The following is a 25361-nucleotide window of genomic DNA, read 5'->3' as shown; positions in this document are numbered from 1 at the left end:
CATACACCATAAAAAAGACCACTTTGGACCACTTCTGCACAAAGGGTTTCAATAATTGGAAGAATACCACAGATAGCTTTAGTCGCTGTTTGGATTGTTTAAATAGACACCAAGGACTATCATGAAGAATGTTGATGTTGGATGCAAAACATTTTTTTGTTTTTTTTTCTCTTTTCCGTTAACAAGTAATTTCATAGTTTACTTTCTTTTATTCTTTGATCTGTTGCTTTGTATAATTTGTATTTAAATGTAAATACAGATCTTACTGTAAATATAGATGTTATATTTTAATAAACCAGTTGGTTGTCAACATTAAACAGTCCTTTTTTTTCCGGGGTGGATGGGTGTCCCTTCCAATATTGAGACCAAACCTACGCCCTCAATGTAACATCAGTCCCATTCACAAAGTACAAGATATAAAATTACATCATGATAAAACAACTTTTGTTATGTCGAGATCACGAGAAAACAACAAAAACAAAAAAGTAATAATGCGTGGCCGCTTAGGGCTTTCGTAAAATATAGATGGAGTTTGAGAGTTTAACTTCATGCCATATGAAATGGATATGAAATATGAAATTGATTCTTGATGACAGCTTGACCTTTACAGACCACATCTCAACAACTGCACGGGTCCTGTAGGTTCATCCTGTACAACATCAAGAAAATCCAACCCTACCTCACCGAACAGGCTACACAGATACTAGTCCAGGCTCTTGTTATCTCAAAACTGGACTACTGCAACTCACTACTTTCGGGCCTCCCAGCCAGCTCCATCAAACCCCTTCAAATGATTCAGAATGCTGCAGCATGCCTCGTCTTCAACCAGCCCAAGAGAACCCATGTCACACCCCTCTTCATCTCCCTCCACTGGCTTCCGGTAGCTGCCAGCATCAAATTCAAGGCCTCGATGCTCACCTACGAGACCTTGTCTGAAACAGCACCATGCTACCTCAACTCTCTCCTGAAGGCTTACGTTCCCTCACGCAATCTGCGATCGATTAGTGACCAACGTTTAGTAGTTCCCACTCAACGTGGCGCAAGGTCCCTTTCCAGAACCTTCACAGTAACTGTTCCTCAGTGGTGGAATGAACTTCCAACCTCAATCCGGACCACGGAATCTCTCACCATCTTCAAAAAACAGCTAAAGACCCACCTCTTCCGTGAACACCTAACCAACTCATAAAATAAATAAATAAATAAATAAAATAAAATTTTGCACTTACACCTCTACTCTGTGCACTTTGCTTCTTCTGGAACTCAATTAATGGATCTTGTATGGGAGCACTACTTGTATTGTTCTCTGCTTGATATATCGCTTTGCTTGTATTTTTCTCATTTGTAAGTCACTTTGGATAAAGCGTCTGCTAAATGAATAAATGTAAATGTCACAAACAAGGATAAAGTGCACATATATATGCTGAAAAGCCACTTTCTTAAAGTTTATATAAACTAAAATCACCAGGGATAAATACATATAGTTCAAACATTTTATTGAAAAATATGCTCAACATTTTATAAATGCATCCATTATGAACATTCCCTTTAAAATGCTTTAAGTTTTCTAAAAGCTTATTTATCTAATATAGGGACTAGAAGAAGGATGAACGTGGACTGGTTCGTTAATGAGGAAGTACAAAATCGGGCTGCTCCCTTCAGCTATTTCCTTTTCTTTCTTTTTAGACAAAGGGCTAATTTAAGGTCCTCTGTTCCACTGCTCCTGAGCTGACTGTACGCAAAAATGCTAGCTGTTGTCCATGGTATTCCACAGAACTCCTCAGATGTTGGTAAAGAGATATCTCTGGTTTGGACTTGGTGGACGCTATATTAAAACTATTCAGTAAGAATAAATAGTTAGGTATATTATAAAGCTATTCTCATTGTGGCTTAAAGCAGTTCCTGGTGATGGTGATTGGTGTTATAAGATCTGATTATTCAGCTGACCAGGATAAAGTTCAAACTCCTTCTCTGCTTCTTCGCTGTATGAATCACCTAAGAACAAAATATGAAATAAAATGATTGTATTGCTAACAAGAAACATAGAAGGTAGACAATAAATAATGAGCTAATCAATGGTGGGATGTGTTGAAAAGTGAAAAGTCTAAACACTGCAGATCTATACAAATAGGGTTAGTAGTTACCTAAGTGGCATTTATGCAGCCAGACTCGATGACCATCGTATTTGCAATTGCAGCGCATGGCGTTATTGGTGAAGTCACTTTCTGCTACCTCAAAGTTGGGGTTTAGTATAACCTGTGAGAGACAGAGCCAGCAAAATGCGTTACATTTTTTGGAGGAAGAAAGTGCTAAATAAACAAATGACTGACCAGTTTATGTTAATATTAACTAATGAATCCTACAGGTGTGTTTTCCCTCGTTCAGTATAGCATTGTGTGCTATGTCAGTTTAATAAACCTTTTTTCTTTTCTTTTTTTTCTTTTTTTTACATGCTTCACCCTCCTAAAGTGAAACCTACATTCACTGTCCACTTTAATAGGAACACTTGTATACCTGCTCATTTATGCAGTTATCTAATCATTCAATCATATATCAGCACACAATGCATAAAATCATACAGATACAGGTCCAGAGCTTCAGTAAATGTTCACATCAAACATTAGAATGGGGGAACAAATGTGATCTCTGTGACTAACTGTGGCATAGTTGTTGGTGCCAGATGGGCTGGTTTGAGTATTTCAGAAACTGGGATTGATTGAATGATTAGATAATGGCATAAATGAGCAGGCGTACAAGTGTTCCTATTTAAGTGGACGGTGAGTGTATGTTGAAGTATTATTAATTTGCTGTGCTGTTGCAGTATCATATGTCTGCCACAAGAGTGCAGACTGTGAACACCATATTTACATTTCTTTGCCATTATAGTGTTGTTCTGCATTTCCAGAAAAAAAAAGGCATCTGTTTTCGGTGATTGTACTTTTTAATTTTGTTTCCCTTTGTTAGTATAAAAAGGAAAAAAAAAAACTGTGAATGAATTTATTACAATGCTCATTTAAAATATAATAATTACAAGACAGCATAGGGTGAGATCAAACTCAAGAATTAGCTAAAATACAGTAGTGGCAATTGTGAAAATAAACAAAACATGCCAATGCTTTGAAGGATGTGAATTGGAACAGAGTAATGTTCTTCAATTGCGAATCTGTTTTTAGAGGATTTAAACCTAACATGGTGAACAAATTATATTATAGAATTCAGGCAATTTTATTGGGGTTATCTCATACAGTGTGGCAAGTAATAATCTGGAAAGACCTTTGTAATATCACAGTCTAAAACTGGATTTAAAGAGAAGCAAATCAGTAAATGAATCACATGAAAACGAATCACATGTAAATGAATCTCATGAAAATGAATAAAAAAAATAAATAGAGAAGAGTGCAGACTGTGAACACCATATTTACATTTCTTTGCCATTATAGAGTTGTTCTGCATTTCCAAAAAAAAAAAATAGATATCTGTTGTGGATTGTGTTTGTATGACAATGATTTATTTATTTATTGTTTACGAATAAGGTTCTTAGTGTTTACCTGCAGTATGTAGTTTCCGGGTTTAACATCAGTGATATCAATCCACTGGCAGTCTATATCATGTCTGTATGTGTCCCAGCAGCCAACCGTGATGCCCTGCTCACCAAAGTTGGCACACTCGTATTGTTTTGAAACACCTGTAGCAATGAAGTTAACAAATCGTATGCTTCTCATTTTCTATGAACATGTAACCTAAAAACTATCCAATCATGAAGACAAATCCAACCCCAAGTCCAAAAAAGTTGGTACGCTGTGTAAAATGTAAATAAAAACAGAATGCAGTGGTTTGCAAAACTCATAAACCCGTATGTTATTCACAATAGAACATAGAAAACATATCAAATGTTTAAACTGAGGAAATGTACCATTTTAAGATAAAAAACAAGGTCATTTTTAATTTGATGGTCGCACCACATCTCAAAGAAGTTTGGACGGGGCAACAAAAGGCTGGAAAACCCGCTGGGTCACTAAAAAGAAACAGCTGGAGGAAACATTTAGCAACTAATTAGGTTAATTGACAACAGGTCAGTAACATGACTGGGTATAAAAATAGTATCTTAGAGAGTCTCTCAGAAGTAAAGATGGGATGGATTCTGATTGGAAGCATATGTTGCTCTAAAACGTGTATACACCTTTATATCCAGATGTGCAAGCTGGAATTCAAACCTTACTTTTTCCTTAAAATGGTACATTTTGCTGATGATTCAAATACAGCTGTCCTACATCTACATTTCACAGATAAAATGCAAAATCAGACCCATATGTGCAGCCCAGGCCTCTGCACATCAAAAGCACCATAATCATAACCCCTGCCTTACCTTCATTGCAGTCTGTGTCCTCGAGGCAGAAGCTCGCTTTGTGACCATCTGCCACTTTTGTGCCATTGAGATCCAGCAGGTCGTAGTTGGTAAAGATATCCATGCTGTGATAGTGCCTGGTAGGGGTAACACACAGGTAGTGAGTACTGTAGGCAAAATTACAGCAGGATTTATTACTGCTCTTAGAACCATTTCCAAATACAAAACTTGACTAATTCACTTTAATGCCTGCTCACAACACATAAAATAACTAAAATATGACTAGGACATTACAGTATCTAGTACTAAGCTTTATGTGTGTTCCAGAAGCAAATTTAAATATTGACAAACTCAACAGGTGGGGACTCAACCCATGGTATAAACTTTAGAGCTCAGTTCTGTAAATTAAAGATAAATCCACCCTGAATGACTTGCATATTAATCTTTCTAATTGGGATCATCGATGGCGTTCATAATTTATATTTGTAATCAAATTTTTAGTTGGCCATTTTAGTTTAAACTTCATTTTATCAACACTTTGCTTTATTTTCACTTTGGTTTCCTACATTTGCCACAATGCCTTTCAACTACCTGCTGATAGTGGTGCCAGTGGGATTTAGACCTTGCTTCATTTCTAACTAAAGAGACTGATGCAGCAGCGCTTTAATCTGCCCAGCTGCCTCACGTCATCTGTTGCAAAGCTTTAACTTTTATACTAATACCAATATTAACACTGTTGTGCTTGTCATCTTGTAGATCACTAACTAACCAAGCTGTGTCTGCCATAAATCATCGAAATTGTGCCATGTGGTGTCTCTACTACTTTTTTTCATTGAATTTCTCATTAATATGACATTGAACATGACTGGAAAATGGTGAGCAAGAAGTTGTTGCTCATTTGTCAATGAGGCGGCTGTGGCTCAGGTGGTAGAGCGGGTTGTCCACTAACTGTAGGGTTGGCGGTTCGATTCCTGGCCCACACGACTCCACATGCCGAAGTGTCCTTGAGCAAGACACTGAACCCCAAGTTGCTCCCGATGGCAAGTTAGCACCTTGCATGGCAGCTCTGCTACCATTGGTGTGTGAATGGGTAAAGGAGACACAGTATAAAGCGCTTTGGATAAAAGCACTATATAACTGCAGGCCATTTACCATTTGTTTTTAGGAGCTAACAGCAAAACCTCACTGTTATGTTGAATTGTTTTTAGTCCTTTAGTTGCCTTTAGCTGATAGATCCTCTATCAGTAGTCATCACAAAGCAGCCTCTGACAAATACTTATATTTACAGTTAGAGACCAACAAGCAGTTCTGATTATCTGCCCAAATGTTTACCTGTGGCATTCGTGCCACACCCAGGAATTACGGCTCAAACGGGGACGGAAGTCAGCCTGGCCCACGTTGTGGATCTCCGAGGAGAAGCGAAGTAGACGCCTCTGTCCGTACGGCCAGTTGGCGTTGGCTGCAGATTTAGATAAACAGTTTTCCTCTGCTGCACAGTAGAGCAAATGCAGCGGCCGATCTTCTATGTAGACACTGTACTCCACCAGAGGGGCATTCAGGACCAAGTCTGATGCCGCTAAGGATTGTGGGAGATGAGGATACGTTTATGTTTATTTATGTTTGTCTCTTACTAAAGCAATAACATAAAAAACTTAATAAACCATAAACCAGGTGCTATCATGTCGATTGGTCAATGCACATATTACTTACTGTCTGTGCAGATAACTCCAGCAGCAAATGCAGCTCCTGCCCTCTTACAGCTAACAACACTATGATGCTGACACTCAGTTAGAGTCATCTCGTCTCCACGACACTTCACCCCACTCATCACCATCTCAGTCACGTTGCCGCTGTCCCAGTACCAGGTTTCCTTAGTAACAAAGAGGACGATGCTAATGACACAGAATAACGAGTAATCTATTGACCTTATCTCTCATAATAATGAGAGTGCACAAGCAGTCTGATAACAATGGTAGATTAAACCAGATAGATTGTGTTTAGTTGCTTCTGTCATGTATTACTGGAGTACAGATCCATGATATACAGTACTATACATGTTTGCATCTACAAAATCATAGCATGAGTATTTGTTGCGTTTTTACAAATTTAAATTCAGGAATGAAAATGCTTATTCATACAGCAGTCCTTTATTATTGTGTTTGCATGCAGGATATAACCAAGGCCTAGATGACGGCAGGCCTCCATGGCCTGCTTAGTGTGCCACCTGGAGCCAACCTGTACACCTGCTCTGCCCTCGTGGCCTGTACTGCCCCTGACCATAAGGATCTCTACATGGATCCCGGATCTCTGCAAGGGCTAGTCACTGAGTTACCTGATGACAAGCCAGTGAATATAAACTGGACTGCAATTCTATTATGCAAGGTATTAATTCATTCGTATTATTGTGCTTTTGTGTCAGTGCTTAACTTTAAGTTGAGCAATTTACACTTTACCTGGCTGCTACTACAATAACTGCTATGTCCATATTTGGTATAAGCTAATTTGCTGAAAACTAAGTCATAGCATGTTATGTTTACAATTATACCATTTTTAAATTATATTGTTACTCCTTGGCACCTATCTCCAGCACTAAAACTATGTACTGTTCAGTGCTACACTGTCACTGTGCCTATTGTCCTGTTTTAGTAGTATTGTATTGTCCTGTGTTGTTAGCACACATTTGCACGTGCACTTTGTGTAGAATGTGTAGATCTTATTTAGTTCTGTGTCGTCTCATGGGGTTAGTGTGTTGTTTTATGTAACATCATGGTCCTAGAGGAACGTTGTTTCATTTCACTGTGTACTTGACCAGCTGTATTTGGATGAAATTAGAGATGCACCATTGTATCGGCTGATAATCGGTATCAGCCGATAAAGGCTATTTTTCCCGCTATCGGCCAATAGTTTAAAAACATCAGATGATCAGGACCGATTATATCCTGTCAATAAAAAGGGGGTGGGAAAACACATCGATTTTGTGCTGTAAAGATGTCTCTTGTCTGGAATGATGACAAAACTGCAGTTTGTAAGTTCTGTAAACTCTGCACCGCTAAAATTTTACACTGGAAGTAAATTTTACGACGCAGAAGTTTCTGTGTCGAGTCAATACCCCCCACTCGCCCTCATTCTGAATTAAAGGGCCAGTACACTGTTGAAAGATTTAAGTTGAAGATGAATTGACAAAAAAAGTATATATTGCACATAAAATATATTTGTAGAGTATTTGTATATTTCATGTATTTGTATCCAGTTAATGTTAATATATACAAAGTTTATATTATATATTACCAGTTTGATGTTAATGATGTAGAAATGCTTTTGTAAGTGGTGAGTGAATGTGAGACTAACAGGAGGTTTTTTAGAATTCAGTCAATGTTAATATGAATTAATAACATTCAATAAGCCAAGAAATCTTACTTTAATCTTCAGAATGTAGTTCATGTGTTCATGTTAATTTGAGTAATGTGTTTTCTGTTTATGAGACCAGTTACTGTGAAACAACTTGTTGAAAATGAGCGAATCAAGTTTTTATTTGGATTTCTTTCAGAATTCTTTTAAATGAATCATTATTAATTTAAAAGAAGGTATAAAAGGCAGAACTATCGGTTATCAGTATCGGCCGATATCACTCTGAATAATCGGTTATCGGTATCGGTGCATCTCTAGTTGAAATGACAATAAAACCACTTGAACTTTAAGTTATTTGAGGAAGATTCCTGCCCATTAATCTTGAAAACTGCTCATATACTATAAACATCACTGAATGCATTAGCATAAGAAGAAGCAGTGTTGTTAGACCAGGGGTGGGCAATCTTATCCGGAAAGGGCCGGTGTGAGGGCAGGTTTTCATTCCAACCAAGCAGAAGCCACACTGTTAATCAAATCATATACAATGATCTAACAATCTGTACTGTCATAATGAGTTATGACCAGTTTGTGGTCTATTATCAATGAAATAAGCCAATTTTATTCCCTATATTGTTAATTTACTTTGTTGTCTGCCACAGAAGTGCCTGATGCAAAATATTTAACTCATTTGCCAAATGCCAGTCCTTGTTATTATAACATGGTTCTGCATTTCCAAAAATACTTTTAATAGTAATAAAAAGGTCATATGCTCTAGTCTTCATTTACCAACCATTCTCAACTAAAGAGCCGACTTGAGCAGCTGACTTTTTTCATGAACAACGCATCGCTAATTAAGGAGGATATTATACGACAGTACAGCAAGTGCTTAAGCTTTATAGTTATGAAAATGACAACCTTGTAGTACTTCTGAGTTTTCCAGCATCTGGAACCTGTCAGTCCACATCTTGAATCTACAAATGCAACCCGTTTCGTATTGCACAATAGTCTCTGTGTGTTTTGTTTCTTGTCCTGAGATAACTTATGCTACAATCTCAGCATGTTGTTATAGAGATCCACTCCTGTTTAATACTCTGCTTATTTAAGGCACTGGAGCACATCCATACTTTTGGCAACTACCTCCCTGCACAGTAAATATATGGCTCTATCTGACAATTCTATGTTTTTAAGATACACAGCTATACATTGTTAATCTTCAGTAAGGTCAAAGCAGATACATCTTGATGCACAACTTCTCACTTTTGCCAAAAATAATTCCAGGCATGTTAGATTGAGCAAATAAGTCTCCGCTAACTGAGCTGGGTACCTCTGATATAATACACCTGCTCTTGACATTCTGGGAATTCTTACTCTGAGGCCGCTGCTAGCATGTCCCAGTCCCAGCTGTCTGCATGCCACCATGGCCTCTCGAGAAGTCCAGTCATCCCCACAGATCAGGCCCCACTCCTCTAAAGCATCAGCATTAGGGGCCAGAATCTCCACCCGACCCTCCAGTTGTGTACGGCCTCCAGTTATACGGATCTATGATGAGTTTAGAGACAAGCAACAACGAGCAAAGAAAAGTAAAACGCTGTTCAATCCAGTGACTCATTTAAAGTCATTAGGTAGTGCATCCATGAAAGATCATGGGGTGATTCTACAATTAAGGGTACACTAAACATCAGTCATAAAGTGGAAAAAACCATTGTGCTCTTTACTGAAAGTTTTTTTGTTGTTGTTGTTGTTGTTTTTTTTTAATACATAATCTAAAATGAAATTTTGGATACTTTCAGGAAAAAGTATCTTTGACTGATTTCTTTGTCAACTCAGTGAAGAACAAAATGTATGCCATCAAATATTCATAATAGACTATATAAATAATTGATTGATTAAAATGTAACAAAACAAGTGTAACTTAGTTGACCTCTGAGTTGACAATAAGTTTATAAAAGATATCAGACCCATTAGGAAAAAAAAAGTGTTGTAATTCGAACTATTAAGCTATGCATCTAGAAGTAGAGATTCTGACCCTTTTTTCAAAGCCCATGTAAGGGGCGTTGCACCTCACTGCAGCATCCTCCGTGTGTTTGCACTTCTTAGCAGTGATGTTGTTATGAGGGCAAGCCCACAATGTCTTCTCATTCCCACGGCACCGTACCTCATTCATGTAGATGTGTCCTGTGCCTATGGTCAGGTTACCATTACACAATATTGCATTTTCTGATTAATATGAGCAAAATGAAGGTTACATCACCGAGAACGATGCACAATAATAATTTTGCACAAAAATGGCTTATAATAGTTTCACATGCATGCATGCTCTGTTCAGAAAGCTTTAGAGACATTATCAGTATTTCATTATATCAGCCTATAATGGCTAAACACTTTCTGTTCAAGCTAAAAGTTAGGTGCTCGTTGCTCAGTGTAATCCACCTTGGCCCATGCGTGCGTCAGTCAGAGCCTCTTTAGCAGTACCGAAGCCCAATTCTCTGCATACCACGCTAGCCGACTGCAAGCTCCAGTGGTCATCACACACTGTACCCCACACAGAGTCCTTCAGCACCTCCACCCGGCCTTCCCCTGTCCTCGCACCACCCTTTAGACGCACCTTAGACTGGGTCAGAGACAAAGAACTACCTTTGTTACTGTTATAACTTTAAATAGTCCTTATTCTAACTAATGACTGAAATCTAGTCCTTATTCTAAAGTGATGGTTTACTGCTAAAGAGAAAGCAGAGAAAGAGAAAGTTTGTATGGAGTATTTTTCAAAGTCAACAACATTACACAATTTGAGATTTTCCATAAATGCTCTTACACTATAGTAAGTTTTCAGCACAAACCCATTCCATACATTTTCATAGCTTTGAGAGAAGCTGCTAGTAAAATTACTTCCTACAGTGTGCACTATTCCTTCAAGAGGCAACAAGTTTGAGCTTACTGTACGGTTTTGCTTGCTCTTGTGTTTGTGACCTTGAGTGAACTGGGGTCCAGACACACAACTGACTGCAGCAGGACCTCCAGCAGGACAGGCTATGCTAGTGTTCTTACTGAACACCATGGTACAGGCAGAGAGATGTGCTTCATTCCCACTGCAGGCCACAGAGTGAATCCTATACACACTATTATGACTAGGGACAGTAATTACATAAAAGGATTAGTAAACAAATCAACAACCAACAGGAAATAATAAAACTGTTGAAAGTTAAACAACAAAAAAAAGAAAGTCATATAGAATGAGACACAGCTAGAGTGGAATAAGCATACAGTAGATGTTGCGTTATAAATTACTTTACATTAGTCTAATAGGCTGTTACACCTTTCCAGGTCAATTTGAGCAATCTGGGATTGCCACCTCAACCCGTTTGACACAACTGACGCATTTCTAACATTTTAGCCGCTTACTGATGAGAATCCAATGTACAGTGCACACATTTTATGTTACAGCCTTATTCCAAAATGGATTACATTCATTATTTTCCTCAAAATTCTACAAACAATACCCCATAATGACAACATGAAAGAAGTTTGTTTGAAATCTTTGCAAATTTATTAAAAATAAAAAACAACAAAAAAAAAACATGTACATAAGTATTCACAGCCTTTGCTCAATACTTTTGTTGAAGCACCTTTGTCACCAATTACAGCCTCAAGTCTTTTTGAGTATGTTGCTACAAGCTTGGCACACCTATTTTTGGGCAGTTCCTCCCATTCTTCTTTGCAGGACCTCTCAAGCTCCATCAGGTTGGATCGGGAGTGTCGGTGCACAGCCATTTTCAGATCTCTCCAGAGATGTTCAATCGGGTTCAAGTCTGGGCTCTGGCTGGGCCACTCAAGGACATTCACAGAGTTGTCCTGTAGCCACTCCTTTGTTATCTTGGCTGTATGTTTAGGGTCGTTGTCCTGTTGGAAGATGGCCCTTCACCCCAGTCTAAGGTCCAGAGCGCTCTGGAGCAGGTTTTCATCAAGGATGTCTCTGTACATTGCTGCGTTCATCTTTCCCTCGATCCTGACTAGTCTCCCAGTTCGGGCCATGAAAAACATCCCCACAGTATGATGCTGCCACCACCATGCTTCACTCCAGGTATGGTATTGGCCAGGTGATGACTGGTGCCTGGTTTCCTCCAGACATGACGCTTGCCATTCAGGCCAAAGAGTTCAATCTTTGTTTCATCATGGTCTGAGAGTCCTTCAAGTGCCTTTTGGCAAACTCCAGGTGGGCTGTCATGAGCCTTTTACTGAGGAGTGGCTTCCGTCTGGCCACTCTACCATACAGGCCTGATTGGTGGAGTGCTGCAGAAATGGTTGTTCTTCTGGAAGGTTCTCCTCTCTCCACAGAGACACGCTGGAGCTCTGTCAGAGTGACCATTGGGTTTTTGGTCACCTCCCTGACTAAGGCCCTTCTCCCCCGATCGCTCAGTTTGGCCGGGCAGCCAGCTCTAGGAAGAGTCCTGGTGGTTCCAAACTTCTTCCATTTACAGATGATGGAGGCCACTGTGCTCATTGGGACCTTCAATGGTGCAGAAATGTTTCTGTACCCTTCCCCAGATCTGTGCCTCGATACAATCTTGTCTCGGAGGTCTACAGACAGTTCCTTGGACTTCATGGCTTGGTTTGTGCTCTGACATGCATTGTTAACTGTGGGACCTTATATAGACAGGTGTGTGCCTTACCAAATCATGTACAATCAACTGAGTTTACCACAGGTGGACTCCAGTCAAGTTGTAGAAACATCTCAAGGATGATCAGTGGGAACAGGATGCACCTGAGCTCAATTTTGAGTGTTATGGCAAAGGCTGTGAATGCTTATGTACATGTGCTTTTTTTTATATTTTTAATAAATTTACAAAGATTTCAAATAAACTTCTTTCACGTTGTCATTATGGGATATTGTTTGTAGAATTTTGAGGAAAATAATGAATTTAATCCATATTGGAATAAGGCTGTAACATAAAATGTGGAAAAAGTGAAGCACTGTGAGTACTTTCCGGATGCACTGTAACTCTCACTGCATTTTCTAGGGAGAGACCATTCAAATTGAGCTGATGTTAAAATATAAGTCTGTAATATCTATAGGAATACAGATCATACAATTATCATTTGAGACAGTTTACATATACGAAAATACTGAAAGTGTAGCATTTCATTTGATGCATTTTTAAATTTAAGCTATGCAGTGTGTCTGTCTCCATCTACTGGGTGTACAACACACATGGCAATATATGCTCTTGACATGCTCAGGCATTTCCCCAGGTTTTTTTGGTTAAGATCAAATCTCAGCTACTAGCATGAGAGATTGCATAACTATGGAAAATCTGGTATGACATAAAAGGTGAAAGGTCATTTTCATAAACAGCTTTGCATCAACTGCATAGCAGAAAACATTCTCAGACTATAAATATCTATTTCTTTTAATGGAAACCATGGCATAATGGCACAGTGGGTAGCTCTGCTACCTCACAAGTCTAGGGTCCCTGATTCAATCCAGAGCCTGGGTTACTGTCTGTGTGGAGTTTCATGTGTTCTCCCCAAGAGTATATTGTTTCCTCTGGCTACTCAATTTTCCTTCCACCTCCAAAAAACATGCTGGTAGATGGATTGGTTACGCCATATTACCCCTAGGTGTAAATTAGTGTGATGATGTGAGTGTGCATGGTGCTTTGTAATTTACTGCTATCCCACCCAACGTATCCATCCAATGTTCCAGATCCACCACAACCCTGACCAGGATAAAGTGTTTAGTGAAGAAACAGAAATGATCTATTATGAACATTCACACCAAAGGTACCAACTCCACTTAGCTAATCAGTAAAGGGCTTCCCAAATGGGAGACCTTAAGATTTGATATAACCAAATCTACATGTTCCTTGTTGCTGTGGTGGTACCCTCAGTGGTAAACCTTTTGCATGTAAACCTTTAAAGCTTTACTCTAAAAATTAATGACAGTTCACATATGTACCTTAAATCATTTTAAAGGTACACTATATTCATGTTTCCAGATGAAAGATGCATATTAAAAGGTATAAATGATGTATCCTTGATTGAGAGCACTACCCTTGCAACAAGGATAGGTACAGTTTAGTACTATTATTTCGGAGGGTGTATCTCAATTCTGAATATGGCCCTTAATTTGTCATAATGATGATCAATTTAACAGCAAATGTATTTTTCTAAATCATGCTTTTTTTTCAAATACCTTTCTCAGTGAGCTTATCCTTTCAAAGACTCAATCAGCCTCCTTTTTGCTCTTTTTAATCTCCACCCCCACCCCCTTTTTCACTGGTTCCTTCCTGTGCACACACACATTTTCTATCACTCATGAACATGGTCTGTGTAGCACAGCACTCTCTGCTTACATTTCACCATCTGGTGCGAATCTGCAAAAGTGTCTTTGACGTGGACTGCAGTTTCTGCACAGAAAGAGACAGTGAAAGAGACAGACAGACAGACTACAGGAGGGGGGGCTAGACAAATACTTCAGAAATTGATAAAAATACATCATACACATGGACAAGCCATAAACTCACAAAAGAATAGGCCCATTCACCAGAGCCTCCAGCAATATTTTGGCATTAGGTCTCACAGATGAAAGTTATTAACTGTCAAGGACCATGCAAATACTAGTGATATATCATCAGAACAATATCAGATTTATGATCAAGTGGATTAATTTTAGAAACTCTCAGAATCAATAATAGTCTAGGATAGTGCTAGGATTATGATGTTTATATCTATTGTGTACTGTATCTCACTTCATTATAAGGCATGACAGATTTTTTTTCCATTGTAGAAGAGATTATTTCAGTGACATAAGATGTGTTCTTTGAGCAGCTACTCCTCAATGCACTAAATTAAGATAAGCATTCAACACTCAATGACTAAGATAAAATTATATGTAAGACTCAGAAAGCAGCCAGCAGCGAAACTCTCTTGGTTGCTTCTTATTTTCCTCAGGCTTCAGCTATGCAATCAACACTTCCCATGATTATTCTGAAGACTCATGCCTTATTTGTCCCTTTATCATATTTTTGTTCTATGCAGTAGTAAGTTTGGACAAATCTGGAAATGGAAAAAAAAAATAAGTCATAAAAACTTATGAAATAAGACATATTTTCAATCATTTATCTTTAGTAATCACTTTATCTTGGTAAAGGTTGGGGTGGATCTGGAGCCTATACAGGGCATGAGGCAGGAATACACCCTGGATTACATATCAGTTCATCATAAGGCATTATGCTCACACATTCACACACTCAGTCATATCAATCCACCTTCCAGTATGTTTTTTGGGAAATGAGAAGAAACCAGACAGCCCGGAGGAAACACTACCCGTCACCCTCAACACATACAATATATGATTATGCATTTACCAGAATCGTTAAACAAATCTATATTATATTTCACATTCTTCAACATTTCAGTGACTGCTTTGTGAGTTTATGGCATTTTCTCAGCAGCTTCTTGAGGAAATCGTCGTGGATGCTTTTCTAATAATTTTGAAAAGGTTATCAGTTATGCTGAGCACATGTTGTAATTGAGTGCTAATTGTAGGGAAAGAGCGGCATTTCGAATAATATTTCTGAAAATGAAATATATATGGATGTCATTTTTGTTAATGCCCATGTTTTCTTCTGTGTTGGTTAGAGAGGGAGGAAGGTAAGAATTTTGTTGTTCATTTTGAACATTTGAACTTTTTAAAATTTATTTTGGCTTGGTCTGAAGTCTTTTTGAAACTTCCCTTTTTGTGTTTTGAACTTGCCAAATAAATGTTACTCTTAAGTGTTGGAGTGCTGGAACAGGAGGGGAGAGCTTGGTTGCCTGTTAAGTCCCCCCCTCCCTGTTTTCCTTAAGTTTCCTTGTTACCCCCTCCCTGACCCTAGACAGTAGAGGCATGTAACACACACACAGAGGAAGCCATATGGAAAAGTACCTCATGTCCACGGTTAAATATGGTGGTGGCTCTTTAATGTTTTAGGGCTGTTTTTCTGCCAGAGGACCTATTCATTTTGTTAGGACACTTGGCATTGTGGACTCTATCAAATATCAACAGATATTAAATGAAAACCTGACTGCCTCTACCAGAAACCTTAAAATGGGAGGTGGTTGGATCTTCCAGCAGGACAATGATCCAAAACATACAACAAAATCAACACAGATGATTTTATGGTTTACTGACCATAAAATCATGGTCCTGCCATGGCCATCCCAGTCCCCTGACTTGAACCCATAGAAAACCTGTGGGGTGAACTGAAGAAGAGAGTCCACCAGTGTGGACCTCAAAATGTGAAGGATCTGGAGAGATTCTGTATGTAGGAATGGTCTCAGATCCCTTCTCATTTATTCTCAAACCTCATTAGGCATTATAGGAGAAGACTCAGAGCTGTTATCTTGGCAAAGGGAGGTAGCACAAAGTATTGACTAAAAGGGTGCCAAGAATTGTTGCAAACGTATATTAAACAAAGATATTTTAACATATTATTTTACAAACCTATGTTTTGTTTGCAATTGTTTGATATCCATGGTTGCAGAGTATTTTTGTGAATTTTTGAACAAATAATAGCCTTCATTGCTCATATTTACCAAGGGTCCCAATATTAGTGGAGGGCTCTGTATATATATATATATATATATATATATATATATATATATATATATATATATATATAACATATATTTTAATTAATTAATTTATTTATTTACTCATACTAATGCCTGGTATTTTTTTCCTTGTTGAGCCTATAGTCATTGTAGCCTTAGATTACTGTTCTTGGCTAACAGTAGTGGAACCTGGTATGATCTTTTGCTGTTCTAGCCCATCCACATCAAGGTTCGACATGAGTGGTTATTTGAGTTTTTGGCCATTCTCTTCTAATTGGATTTTTTCTTTGCATCATTCAATGAAACTCCAGTTATTGTTGTGTATGAAAATCCCAAGAGATCAGCAGTTTATGAAGTAAACTGGCCTGTCTGGCAAAAACCATGTCATAGTCAAAATCAATGAGATCACATTTTTCCCCATTCTCATGTTTAATGTGAACAGTACTTGTAGCTCTTGACTTGTATCAGCATGATTTATTATAAATTCTTTATTCTAATATTTTAAGATACTGAAGTTTTGATTTCCATGAGCTGTAAGACGTAATCATCAAGATTAAAACAAAAGAAGGCTTGAAATATTTCACTTTATGTGTAATGAATCTAAAATATATATGAAACTTCCACTTTTTGAATTGAATTCCATCCATCCATTTTCTATATCACTTATCGTACATGGTCACGGGGAACCTGGAGCCTATCCAGGGGAGCATGGACACCCTGGACGGGGTGCCAATCCATCGCAGGGCACAATCACATACACACACCCATTCACACACTACAGACACTTTGGACATGCCTACCATGCATGTCTTTGAACTGGGAGAAGAAACCTGAGTACCCAGAGGAAATTAGCAGCCCGGGGAGAACATGCAAACTCCGCACACACGGCAGGAATTGAACCCCCAACGCTGGAGGTGTGAGGCGACCGTGCTAACCACTAAGCCACAATGCGCCCATTAAATTGAATTACAGAAAAAAAATTACTTTTCCACGGTATTCAAATTTTTGAGATGCTCCTGGATTCCATTCCAGTACCCATATGTAATTCCTGATCTCATACCTGTATACCCTCTTTGCCATGGTCTTGCCTGAGGGAAACCCCATCATACCACAGACCACACGGGAGTTTTCTGTGGTCCAGCCAGTGTTGCAGATATGAACCCAGGTTTCTTTATCCTTCACCTCTACCACACCCTTAGTAGTAGGTAATTGGGCACTGACAGGATGCAAGCGGATCTCCTTCAGCCTGTTCTCATCCACCTGCATCTGAAACATACAGCTGTGTTACTAAGACCATTTTTTTGTTGTATGTAGCAGCACAAGCTGCCTTTAAAACTATGCTATATGAATGTACTGCTTTTAGAACAGTGGTTTGAACAATCGCCATGTGGATTATTTTGCTATAGTGCCACATTTTTGAGTTGCTTGCGGATTATATTACATTATGTCTAGTCATTAATAAACCTCTTTTGCAGATGTAGCCCCCTAAAGTCCCAGGAGGCAATGAATGGTCAAGACTCACATTCCTCACTTGTATAACTACATACCTTTCCTATTAGTTTCACTGTGGTTACTGAATAATTCATAGTAGCTTCTGAATATTATGCTTTAAAGTGAATGTATGAATAATAAGGTGGGACTTTAAGAGGTTTAAGGAACAGATCTATCTAAGTTTATTCAATGTAGCTGGGCTATTCATATCATAGGCTAATATTGCATAATATCATATCCCTTCATAAAAGCAATCCCAACAGCAAAAAGGCTTGGCAAGAGCAACGATACATTATTCTATTGTCCATAAAACTGCGTGAAGTGATTAAGCAGGTATTTGAATGCCTGTGCACATAGCTAGTAGGAATATCTAATAATATTCCTGAAAACTGATTCCATCTTTGACAATCAGGTTTTTTGTATGGAATATTCTGGGAAAATGACAGCACCATACAAGTTCTTCTAACTCCAGTAGTTAATAGGCTATACCTATTGTAGAAAAAGTTGTAATATGGCTCATACAAAACCACCATTATGCACCATGTGCAAATTGCAAATATTACTACGGGGTGTCCCAAAAGTCTCATACATAGGGGATTTTGTTGCCAGCACCACTTTGGTTGTGCCTTCGTCAGTGGATGTTCGTGGACGTCCACTTCTCGGTTGGGCCGCAACACTTCCAGGCTTTTTGACTTTGTTAATTAGTTTGTCAGCAGTGTCGTGTATGATGTGCATACAATGTTTCCTGTTAAAGTCCATCACAACCTTGCGACAGCTTTCTGATCCAGCCATGAGAATGAGTTCAATACGTTCTTCTTCCGTCAAAGGTGTTCTTAAAGGCTGTCTGAAATAATATATAATATAAACTAAGTATGAAATATTTTGGAAGACATTTTGCCAAAAAGTGTTAAATTCCCTTACATATGGAAACTTTTGGGGCACCATGTATTATACTGATATTATTAGTATTTGGTATGTGATTGGATTAAAAAAAAACATACAATTGCCAAAGTTAGCATTAGAAAATTGGAACTACTTTGAGGATATGCAAGAAATCCAGATGTGAGCTGAGTACATGTGCGTACACACACACACACACACACACACACACACACACACACGCACACACACACACACACACACACACACACACACACACACACACACACGCTCAAGTATGTACACTCAGTCTGTGGACTCAGTGCCATGGTATGTTGTCCTTGCAGAACTGAACAGAATCAGAACCTCTTCCTTTCCCTGTATCTGTTTTTGTGCTTCTTTATGAGTGTGCATTTGCTTGTGGGTAAATGTGGGTATTTGTTTGTGAGTGGCTTCGTGGTACGTTTCCAGTCCCACTGTCTTCTTTTTTTATGGTAGAAATTTGTATGGCATACTTTGTAGTGAGACTTCTCATCATACAATTCTTCATTGTATGTTAATTGTTTTTTTAGAATTTATGCAAAATTACTACCTAAAATCTCTAATATGCAATAATCCAGCCTAGCTAAGTATGCGTGTGTGAAGTAAAGAGACCAGGCAGCTGTTTGTCCCCCCACTCCTCCTCTCTTACTACTACACTCTCCATTTGATGTGAGGACGTGAGGTCAGTACACAGGCAGCCAGACCATAAGAGGCTAATTTCCTGCAGAGGCTGCAGCACAGCTTGCACTAGCAGATAGCTTTCTCCATGTTCTACTCTACACTCTTAAACCCCATCCTGTAGAAATCAGCTGAGGAAAGAGGGGAAGATGCATGAAGAAAGAGAGCGTGAAAGTGAATAAAACATTGTTAGGTCACATCACTGCAATACCCCAGTAGAACTTATGCAAATTGAAAAATGAATTGGTGTGAGTTTTATCAAATAACCTACATGAATAACAATCACAGTAACAAAAGCAAATGACAAAAATGGCCTTTTTTCTGTAAGAAAAAAAAAATACTCACAGCATTCAGATAATGACAATGCTTTGATAGAACTCGCCCTATTGTATTCTTTTGGTAGAATCTGAGTCATCGCTTTAATTAATTCAAATTGCTCGGTTTGAAGCATGATAATTAGTTCCAGCATGAGGGGACAAAAAAAAATGAAAAGACAAAACATTTACAGCACAATATACTTATCTTTCAAAGTTGAATTTGACATGAGCAACATGTACACTAACTTAAACTAAATATTCTATCAAATTATAAAATAAATGTAAAAAATAAATGACTATGTTTTGAATGAGCTGCTGTATGCATCCCAATGTCACAGATTTTCAGAGTGCAACATATAGGGCTACATACATCACCAATTGCACATATTGTAGACTTGGGAAATTCAAATGACAATTCCTTTGCATTAAAAAGCCGTGCCCATGCCAATGTATTCCTCTTGACCTATTCATCTTACCTCAATGATGTTGTCCTCAAAAAACCCAGGTAGCCTCTCATCTTTACAGACGACCCCTGCATCCTCCTCATGAGTGCAGTCACTGTTGCCCCACCCTCGAGACACACAATTCTCAATGCTGCTTTCGGAGCCTCTGCATATTACATTATCCAGCCAAATCTTACCTACAGAGACCATGATATGGAGCACAATTAATGAGCATGCTAGTACTGCAAGCCAAGTGGAAACAGGGACAGGGCAGAACAGATTTGAGAATTCAACAATGGTGTGGTATAAATCGATTTAACGACCAAGATTACAAAAAATATTACTGGTTCACATTGTTTAATATAAGCAGTGAGGATTTGTATTGATCATAAAACTCTATTCTGGTCCTTCTCCACTTTTTTTTACCACACTGGGTAAATTTCTTTACATTTGAAGTAAAATGTTCAAGATTCATACTGTGTCCTCATTTCCAAATCACAAAGGAAAACATCAGCTGTTACACCAACCTGTGCCCGCGCCGTATTTGGCACTGTGTGACCAACTGATAGCATTCACAAATCCTAGATGGCGACAGAGCACATGGGCATTACTCAGAGTGAAGTCATCATCACAGATTGTGCCCCACTCGTTGTTATAGAAGATCTCCACTCGGCCCTCGTTGTGTTTGCGTGGGTAGCCAGCAAGACGGAGCTTTAGTTTGCCAGCTTGAGGAGAGACAGTCTGACACATGCAGGAGGGGAGCCACATACAGCCCAGTATCAGCACTACATCCCAAGCACTCACCATGGTCTAAAGTCGGAAAAAGAAACAAGTAAAGAGAACATTTTAGAAAGTATCAATGATGATCAGTGGTAGACATGTCTGATTAACCGCAGTACCTTTTTACACCACAATATTAACATATTTATTGTGTACATTCTTTGGTATCCATCTTCCATACCACTTGTACTGCACAGGGTCACGGGGGAATCTGGAGCCTATCCCAGGAAACATGAGGCACAAGGCAGGGGAAACCCTGAATGGGGTGCCAGTCAGCCCACAACGCATGTCTCTGGACTGGTGGAGGAAACCGGATTTCCCGGAGGAAACCCTGAAGGACAGGGAGACCATGCAAACACCGCTCACACAGGCTGGAGGCAGAATTCGAAACCCCAACCCTGGATGTGCAAGGCAAACATGCTAACCACTAAGCTCCCTTTTTGGTATAAATAAAATAAATAAATAAAAACATGATATTTACATTCAGTAAATACCAGAATTATTGCCACACCTCAAAATAATGGGTAAAAATTACTGTATAAAAATATTATATATATATATATATATATATATAATCATTTAAATTTACTTTTTTATACAGACAGTTGGAAAAGCTAGTTACTTTTGCCCTAAAGTCAAATAGACACTGCACAACTTTCCAAATTTCAGAATTGGAGAGATCCCCATTGAAGCGCATCCAATCCAGCATTGCCAAATCTGTAGTAGTTTAGCCTGCTAGTTGCAAGAAACTTGTCACTGAGCTACAGGGTGGGGATTTATTGGTGATCCCCAAAATTAATCTGCAACAGGGAAATCAGGGCTAAACTTGCATACTTTGCATTCAACATACAAAACAATTCTCATAAAAAAATAATAAATATATATATTTCAGAAATTCAGGTAACTCACAATGGATTCATAAACAATATTTATTTTAACTGTCTTATTTTACTGTGTTTACACTGCATTTTGCTTTTATACTTCTTTTTTAAAATATATTTTTAATTATTCTTCTAATTATTAATTTTTAAATTATAGATCTTAAAAAAGTAAAGCAACTAGAAACTACAAAGTTGTTCATGATTTCTACTGGATTCAACTGGATTCAATTAGACTCCTTCAGCTGTATCTCTTATATAACTACTTGCTACAACACTGCCGTTAGAAAGTAATGCCATTCAAAGTTTATACTGAAATTGCTTTAGCGAATTCTCTGTTCTTTTCTCTTCATGGATTGGAAATGATTAACAGAAAAACACCTTCCTCCTACCTGGGTTTATAGGATCTGCTTCACACCTGCCCAGTTTCCCTTAATGGCACAGAAGGAGCTTTCTGTAGACTCTGTTCAGGAACGGTGTTCAGGTTCAGGGGCGAGAGAGAGCTGATTGGAGACAGAGGTTGCACTGGGATTGTGGTGAGAAGTTCACTGTGTCCTCACTGCCTACTTTCAACAGTTTCCAAAGGGGGCGGTGCAGACTTCTCAGTGTGTTTGTTCTGGCTCTTTTCAGTGAGTCAGAGCACTCGGCTCAGTTCGCCAATAATTTAAGCCGACTCTTTCGACTCCCAAATGGCTCATTGCTTCTTCTTTTTTTTTTTTAGTTCAGTTCAGTTCAACAGTGCTTTATTGGCATGAATGTTAGAAATTACATTGTTCCCAAAGCAAATTAAATTTGCTTAAATTAAATTAAAAGTTACACAAATAATACATTTATATCTGCAATTAAACATTACAAACATGATAAATAAGCAAACAAAAGCAAAAAAACCATGCAAACCACTTAACAATAGGAAAAACAAAGTATCTGAACATGTAGTGCGTATTCAGGTTGTGTGCAGGATGCTTGGTTTCTCACTGTTCCTCATTCACACACATAATTTGCAGCGAAGGCTGCAGTGTGTCCTTAGGTTTGGTATTTCTTGAGTGATTATGTTTGTGAAAGTCTTTCTTATGTGTTGATAAGGATGTGCAGCTCTGTCTCGACCTCATTGCTCGTACACTGAGCACACAGTCTTTGTTCTCTGGGCAGCCAGGTTCTCCTGTGTCAAACAAAAACATGCATGTTTTTCTTTGAACATTTAGGATATTTCTACAGAATTCTGCATGCAGGGACTCTGTGGGATGTAGTCGTGTGTACTGAGTGGACCCCAAACCTCACATCCATACAGTGCAATAACACTGTCAAAGATTTTTACACCAAATTCTAACTTTGATGTCTATTTTGTAGAATTTTTTCTTGAGTGCATAAAGAGCTCTTTGTGTTTTTTTTCTCTTAGTGCATTCACTCCCAGATCAAAGCCTCCTGATGCACTGATGTTCAGTCCCAGGTAATCATAGTGTAACGAATGCTCTAGGGCAGTGTTTCCTAGAGTGAACAGGTGTCTGTGTTCCTGAGATCTAGCCTTTTTTTGGAAGAAGATAAACTTGGTTTTGGCCAGATTGACTGTCAGGGCCCAGTTCGGACAGTACAGCTCCAACAGGTCCAGGTGCCGCTATATGTCTTTTTCAGTAGGAGACAGCAGCACCAGGAGCAGAAATTTGACTTCCATATTGTTTAGGGTGAGTCCAGGGGCTGCAGATTGTTCCAGTAACACCGTTAACTCATTGACATAAATATTGAACAGAGTTGGACTCAGGCTTCAGCCCTGCCTCCCCACGCCCTTGAGTGAAGTATTCTGTCCTTTTGCTGCCAAGTTTTATACTGCATTTTTTGTTCAGATAGATAGACTTGATAGACCTGATAGACATATACTTTACCCCCTACATCACTTTTTAAAAATTTGACAAAATAATCCTGTGTGCCAAATAGAGTCAAGTGCTTTTTAAAAGTCTATAAAACATGCAAATATTCTCGCTTTGGTTTTTTTGGTGAACGTGCTGTTTGATTAGGGTGTGTATAAATGTAATCAGTAGTGTGATGATTTGGTAAAAAGCCAATCTGTCTCTTACTCAGGACACTGATCGGTAAGGAAGGCCTGTATCCGGGCATTTATGATACAGCAGAAAACCTCCCCCTGATTACTGCTCACACACATGCCCCGGTAGTTGTTGGGGTCTATTTTATCTCCACTCTTATAAATCGGGGATATAAGCCTTCAGTTCCAGAGGTCAGGAAACAGCCAGCATGGAGAACCAGGTTGAACAGTTTTAATAAGGCCCTCTGCATTTCAAGAATGCTGTATTTTAACATTTCTGTCCTGATGCTGTCAGGGCCACATGCTTTTCTTTCTTTGAGGTTTTTGAGTGCATCAGCCAATTCTTCCTGTGTAATTTGGTAGTCAAGCGGGTTCTGATTATTTTTTTATGACTGTTTCAAATTTTTCTAGTTAATTTTGGGTTAATGCTTGATCTTGTGTAAAATTATGATAAGACCTTTTTACAGAGTGATTCAAAATAAGTTTTCCATATTGTTGGGTCTTTTATGGAGCTGTATTGAGTTTGTTTTGTGTTTAAATTGTTCCATTTCCATTTTGTTTCAGAACTGATTTTGATTAATGGATTCTTCCATTTCCCTTAATGTCTGATGGTAGTGCTGCTGTTTTTTCTTATAAATGATCTGTTTATAGTTCTTAAGTGTTTCACAGTACTTTTGTCTGAGTTCAGTGTTTTGTGATAGTTTGTGTTTTTGGTTAGATAGCTGTCTGAGTTTCTTTCTTGCAGATTCACATTCCTTATCAAACCATTTTTCAATTTTGGATCTTTGTTCATGATTTTTTATTTGTTTTACACAGGTTTGTTTTGGTTGCAGATATGTAGTATATTTCATTGATCTTTTTTACTGCTAGGTTTGCATTAGTTTGGTTGGGCTGGAATTCGGTTCTTAGAAATTTGTTAATATGATTAGTAACTTCTGCAGAACTCATTGTATTGGAAAATACAGACACACTGTTTGGGGTCCATTCATAGCACTGATTAAGTTTTAGTAGTTTGTAGTTTTTTCTTGTTGTGTTATTTGGTTGCTGAAGTCTTTTTAGGAACACATTAATTTGACAGTGGTCTGATAAAGGTAACTATGGTCTGACAGTGAATGCACTTATGCAGGAGGGGTACGTGTCAGTAATGGCGTAGTTGACTACACTAAACCCAAGAGCTGAGCAATAAGTAAACCGACCTAATGAGTCACCCTGGATCACCTAACGAGTCACCCTGAATTAAGCATGTACAGGCCCAGGCTTCGACAGAGCTGCACTAAGTTCTTACCACTCTTATTTATAACAGGATCTGGGTTGACTCTTTGTTTTGTTGTAGGGGTCAAATGGGAAAGTGTATTAAATATGTTATTTTTTCCGTGGATATCTGTGGTATCACTTTCCGAACTTGTCCTGGCAATGAAGTCTCCACACAACAGTACATTTCCCTGAGCTTGGAAATGGCAGGTTTCTGTGTGGAAATTGTGGAAAAAGTCATCACTGTAGTATGGGGACTCTGCAGGTTGAGTATAAACTGCACAG

At 38.6% G+C, this 25361-nt stretch overlaps 2 protein-coding genes across 3 annotated transcripts in view; one reads left to right on the top strand and one right to left on the bottom strand.

Annotated features, from left to right (window-relative positions):
- Positions 1 to 1476: 1476 nt before the first annotated feature.
- Positions 1477 to 22273, bottom strand: loxl3a (lysyl oxidase-like 3a). Of its 2 annotated transcripts, none has more exons than XM_053630521.1 (14): positions 22183 to 22273; positions 20660 to 20942; positions 20166 to 20329; positions 17343 to 17548; positions 10626 to 10815; positions 10121 to 10301; positions 9717 to 9871; positions 9059 to 9229; positions 6053 to 6212; positions 5675 to 5918; positions 4364 to 4479; positions 3546 to 3682; positions 2142 to 2253; positions 1477 to 1992 (listed from the first exon to the last, which is right to left on the bottom strand). In XM_053630521.1, the coding sequence occupies exons 2-14, from the start codon at positions 20937 to 20939 to the stop codon at positions 1919 to 1921; spliced, it is 2190 nt and encodes a 729-aa protein (XP_053486496.1). In that variant the 5' UTR covers positions 20940 to 20942; positions 22183 to 22273; the 3' UTR covers positions 1477 to 1918. The 2 variants fall into 2 exon arrangements, with proteins under 2 accessions (XP_053486496.1, XP_053486497.1); XM_053630522.1 differs by lacking the exon at positions 22183 to 22273 and adding an exon at positions 21094 to 21415.
- The window catches only part of LOC128611188 (BTB/POZ domain-containing protein KCTD8-like), a 52280-nt gene continuing 33543 nt past the window's right edge, over positions 6625 to 25361 (top strand). The window contains exon 1 of the mRNA XM_053630524.1: positions 6625 to 6724. The gene's annotated coding sequence lies outside the window, so the exon portion shown is untranslated. The remainder of the gene's footprint in view (positions 6725 to 25361) is intronic.

This window comes from Ictalurus furcatus, chromosome 8 (genome assembly GCF_023375685.1).
Source record: "Ictalurus furcatus strain D&B chromosome 8, Billie_1.0, whole genome shotgun sequence".
In the NCBI taxonomy this organism is placed as follows: Eukaryota; Metazoa; Chordata; class Actinopteri; order Siluriformes; family Ictaluridae; genus Ictalurus; species Ictalurus furcatus.
Note: the sequence above shows the minus strand (reverse complement) of the source record. Positions and strands in the feature narration are given on the sequence as shown.

Bases quoted from the DNA above. Each gene is read 5' to 3' on its own strand.
- loxl3a (XM_053630521.1), bottom strand. From the start codon at position 20,939: ATGGTGAGTGCTTGGGATGTAGTGCTGATACTGGGCTGTATGTGGCTC. The intron at 3,683-4,363 runs GTAAGGCAGGGG...TCATTGCTACAG, and splicing joins GGACACAGACTGCAATGAAG to GTGTTTCAAAACAATACGAG. The intron at 1,993-2,141 runs GTAACTACTAAC...TTTTGTTCTTAG, and splicing joins GCTGCATAAATGCCACTTAG to GTGATTCATACAGCGAAGAA.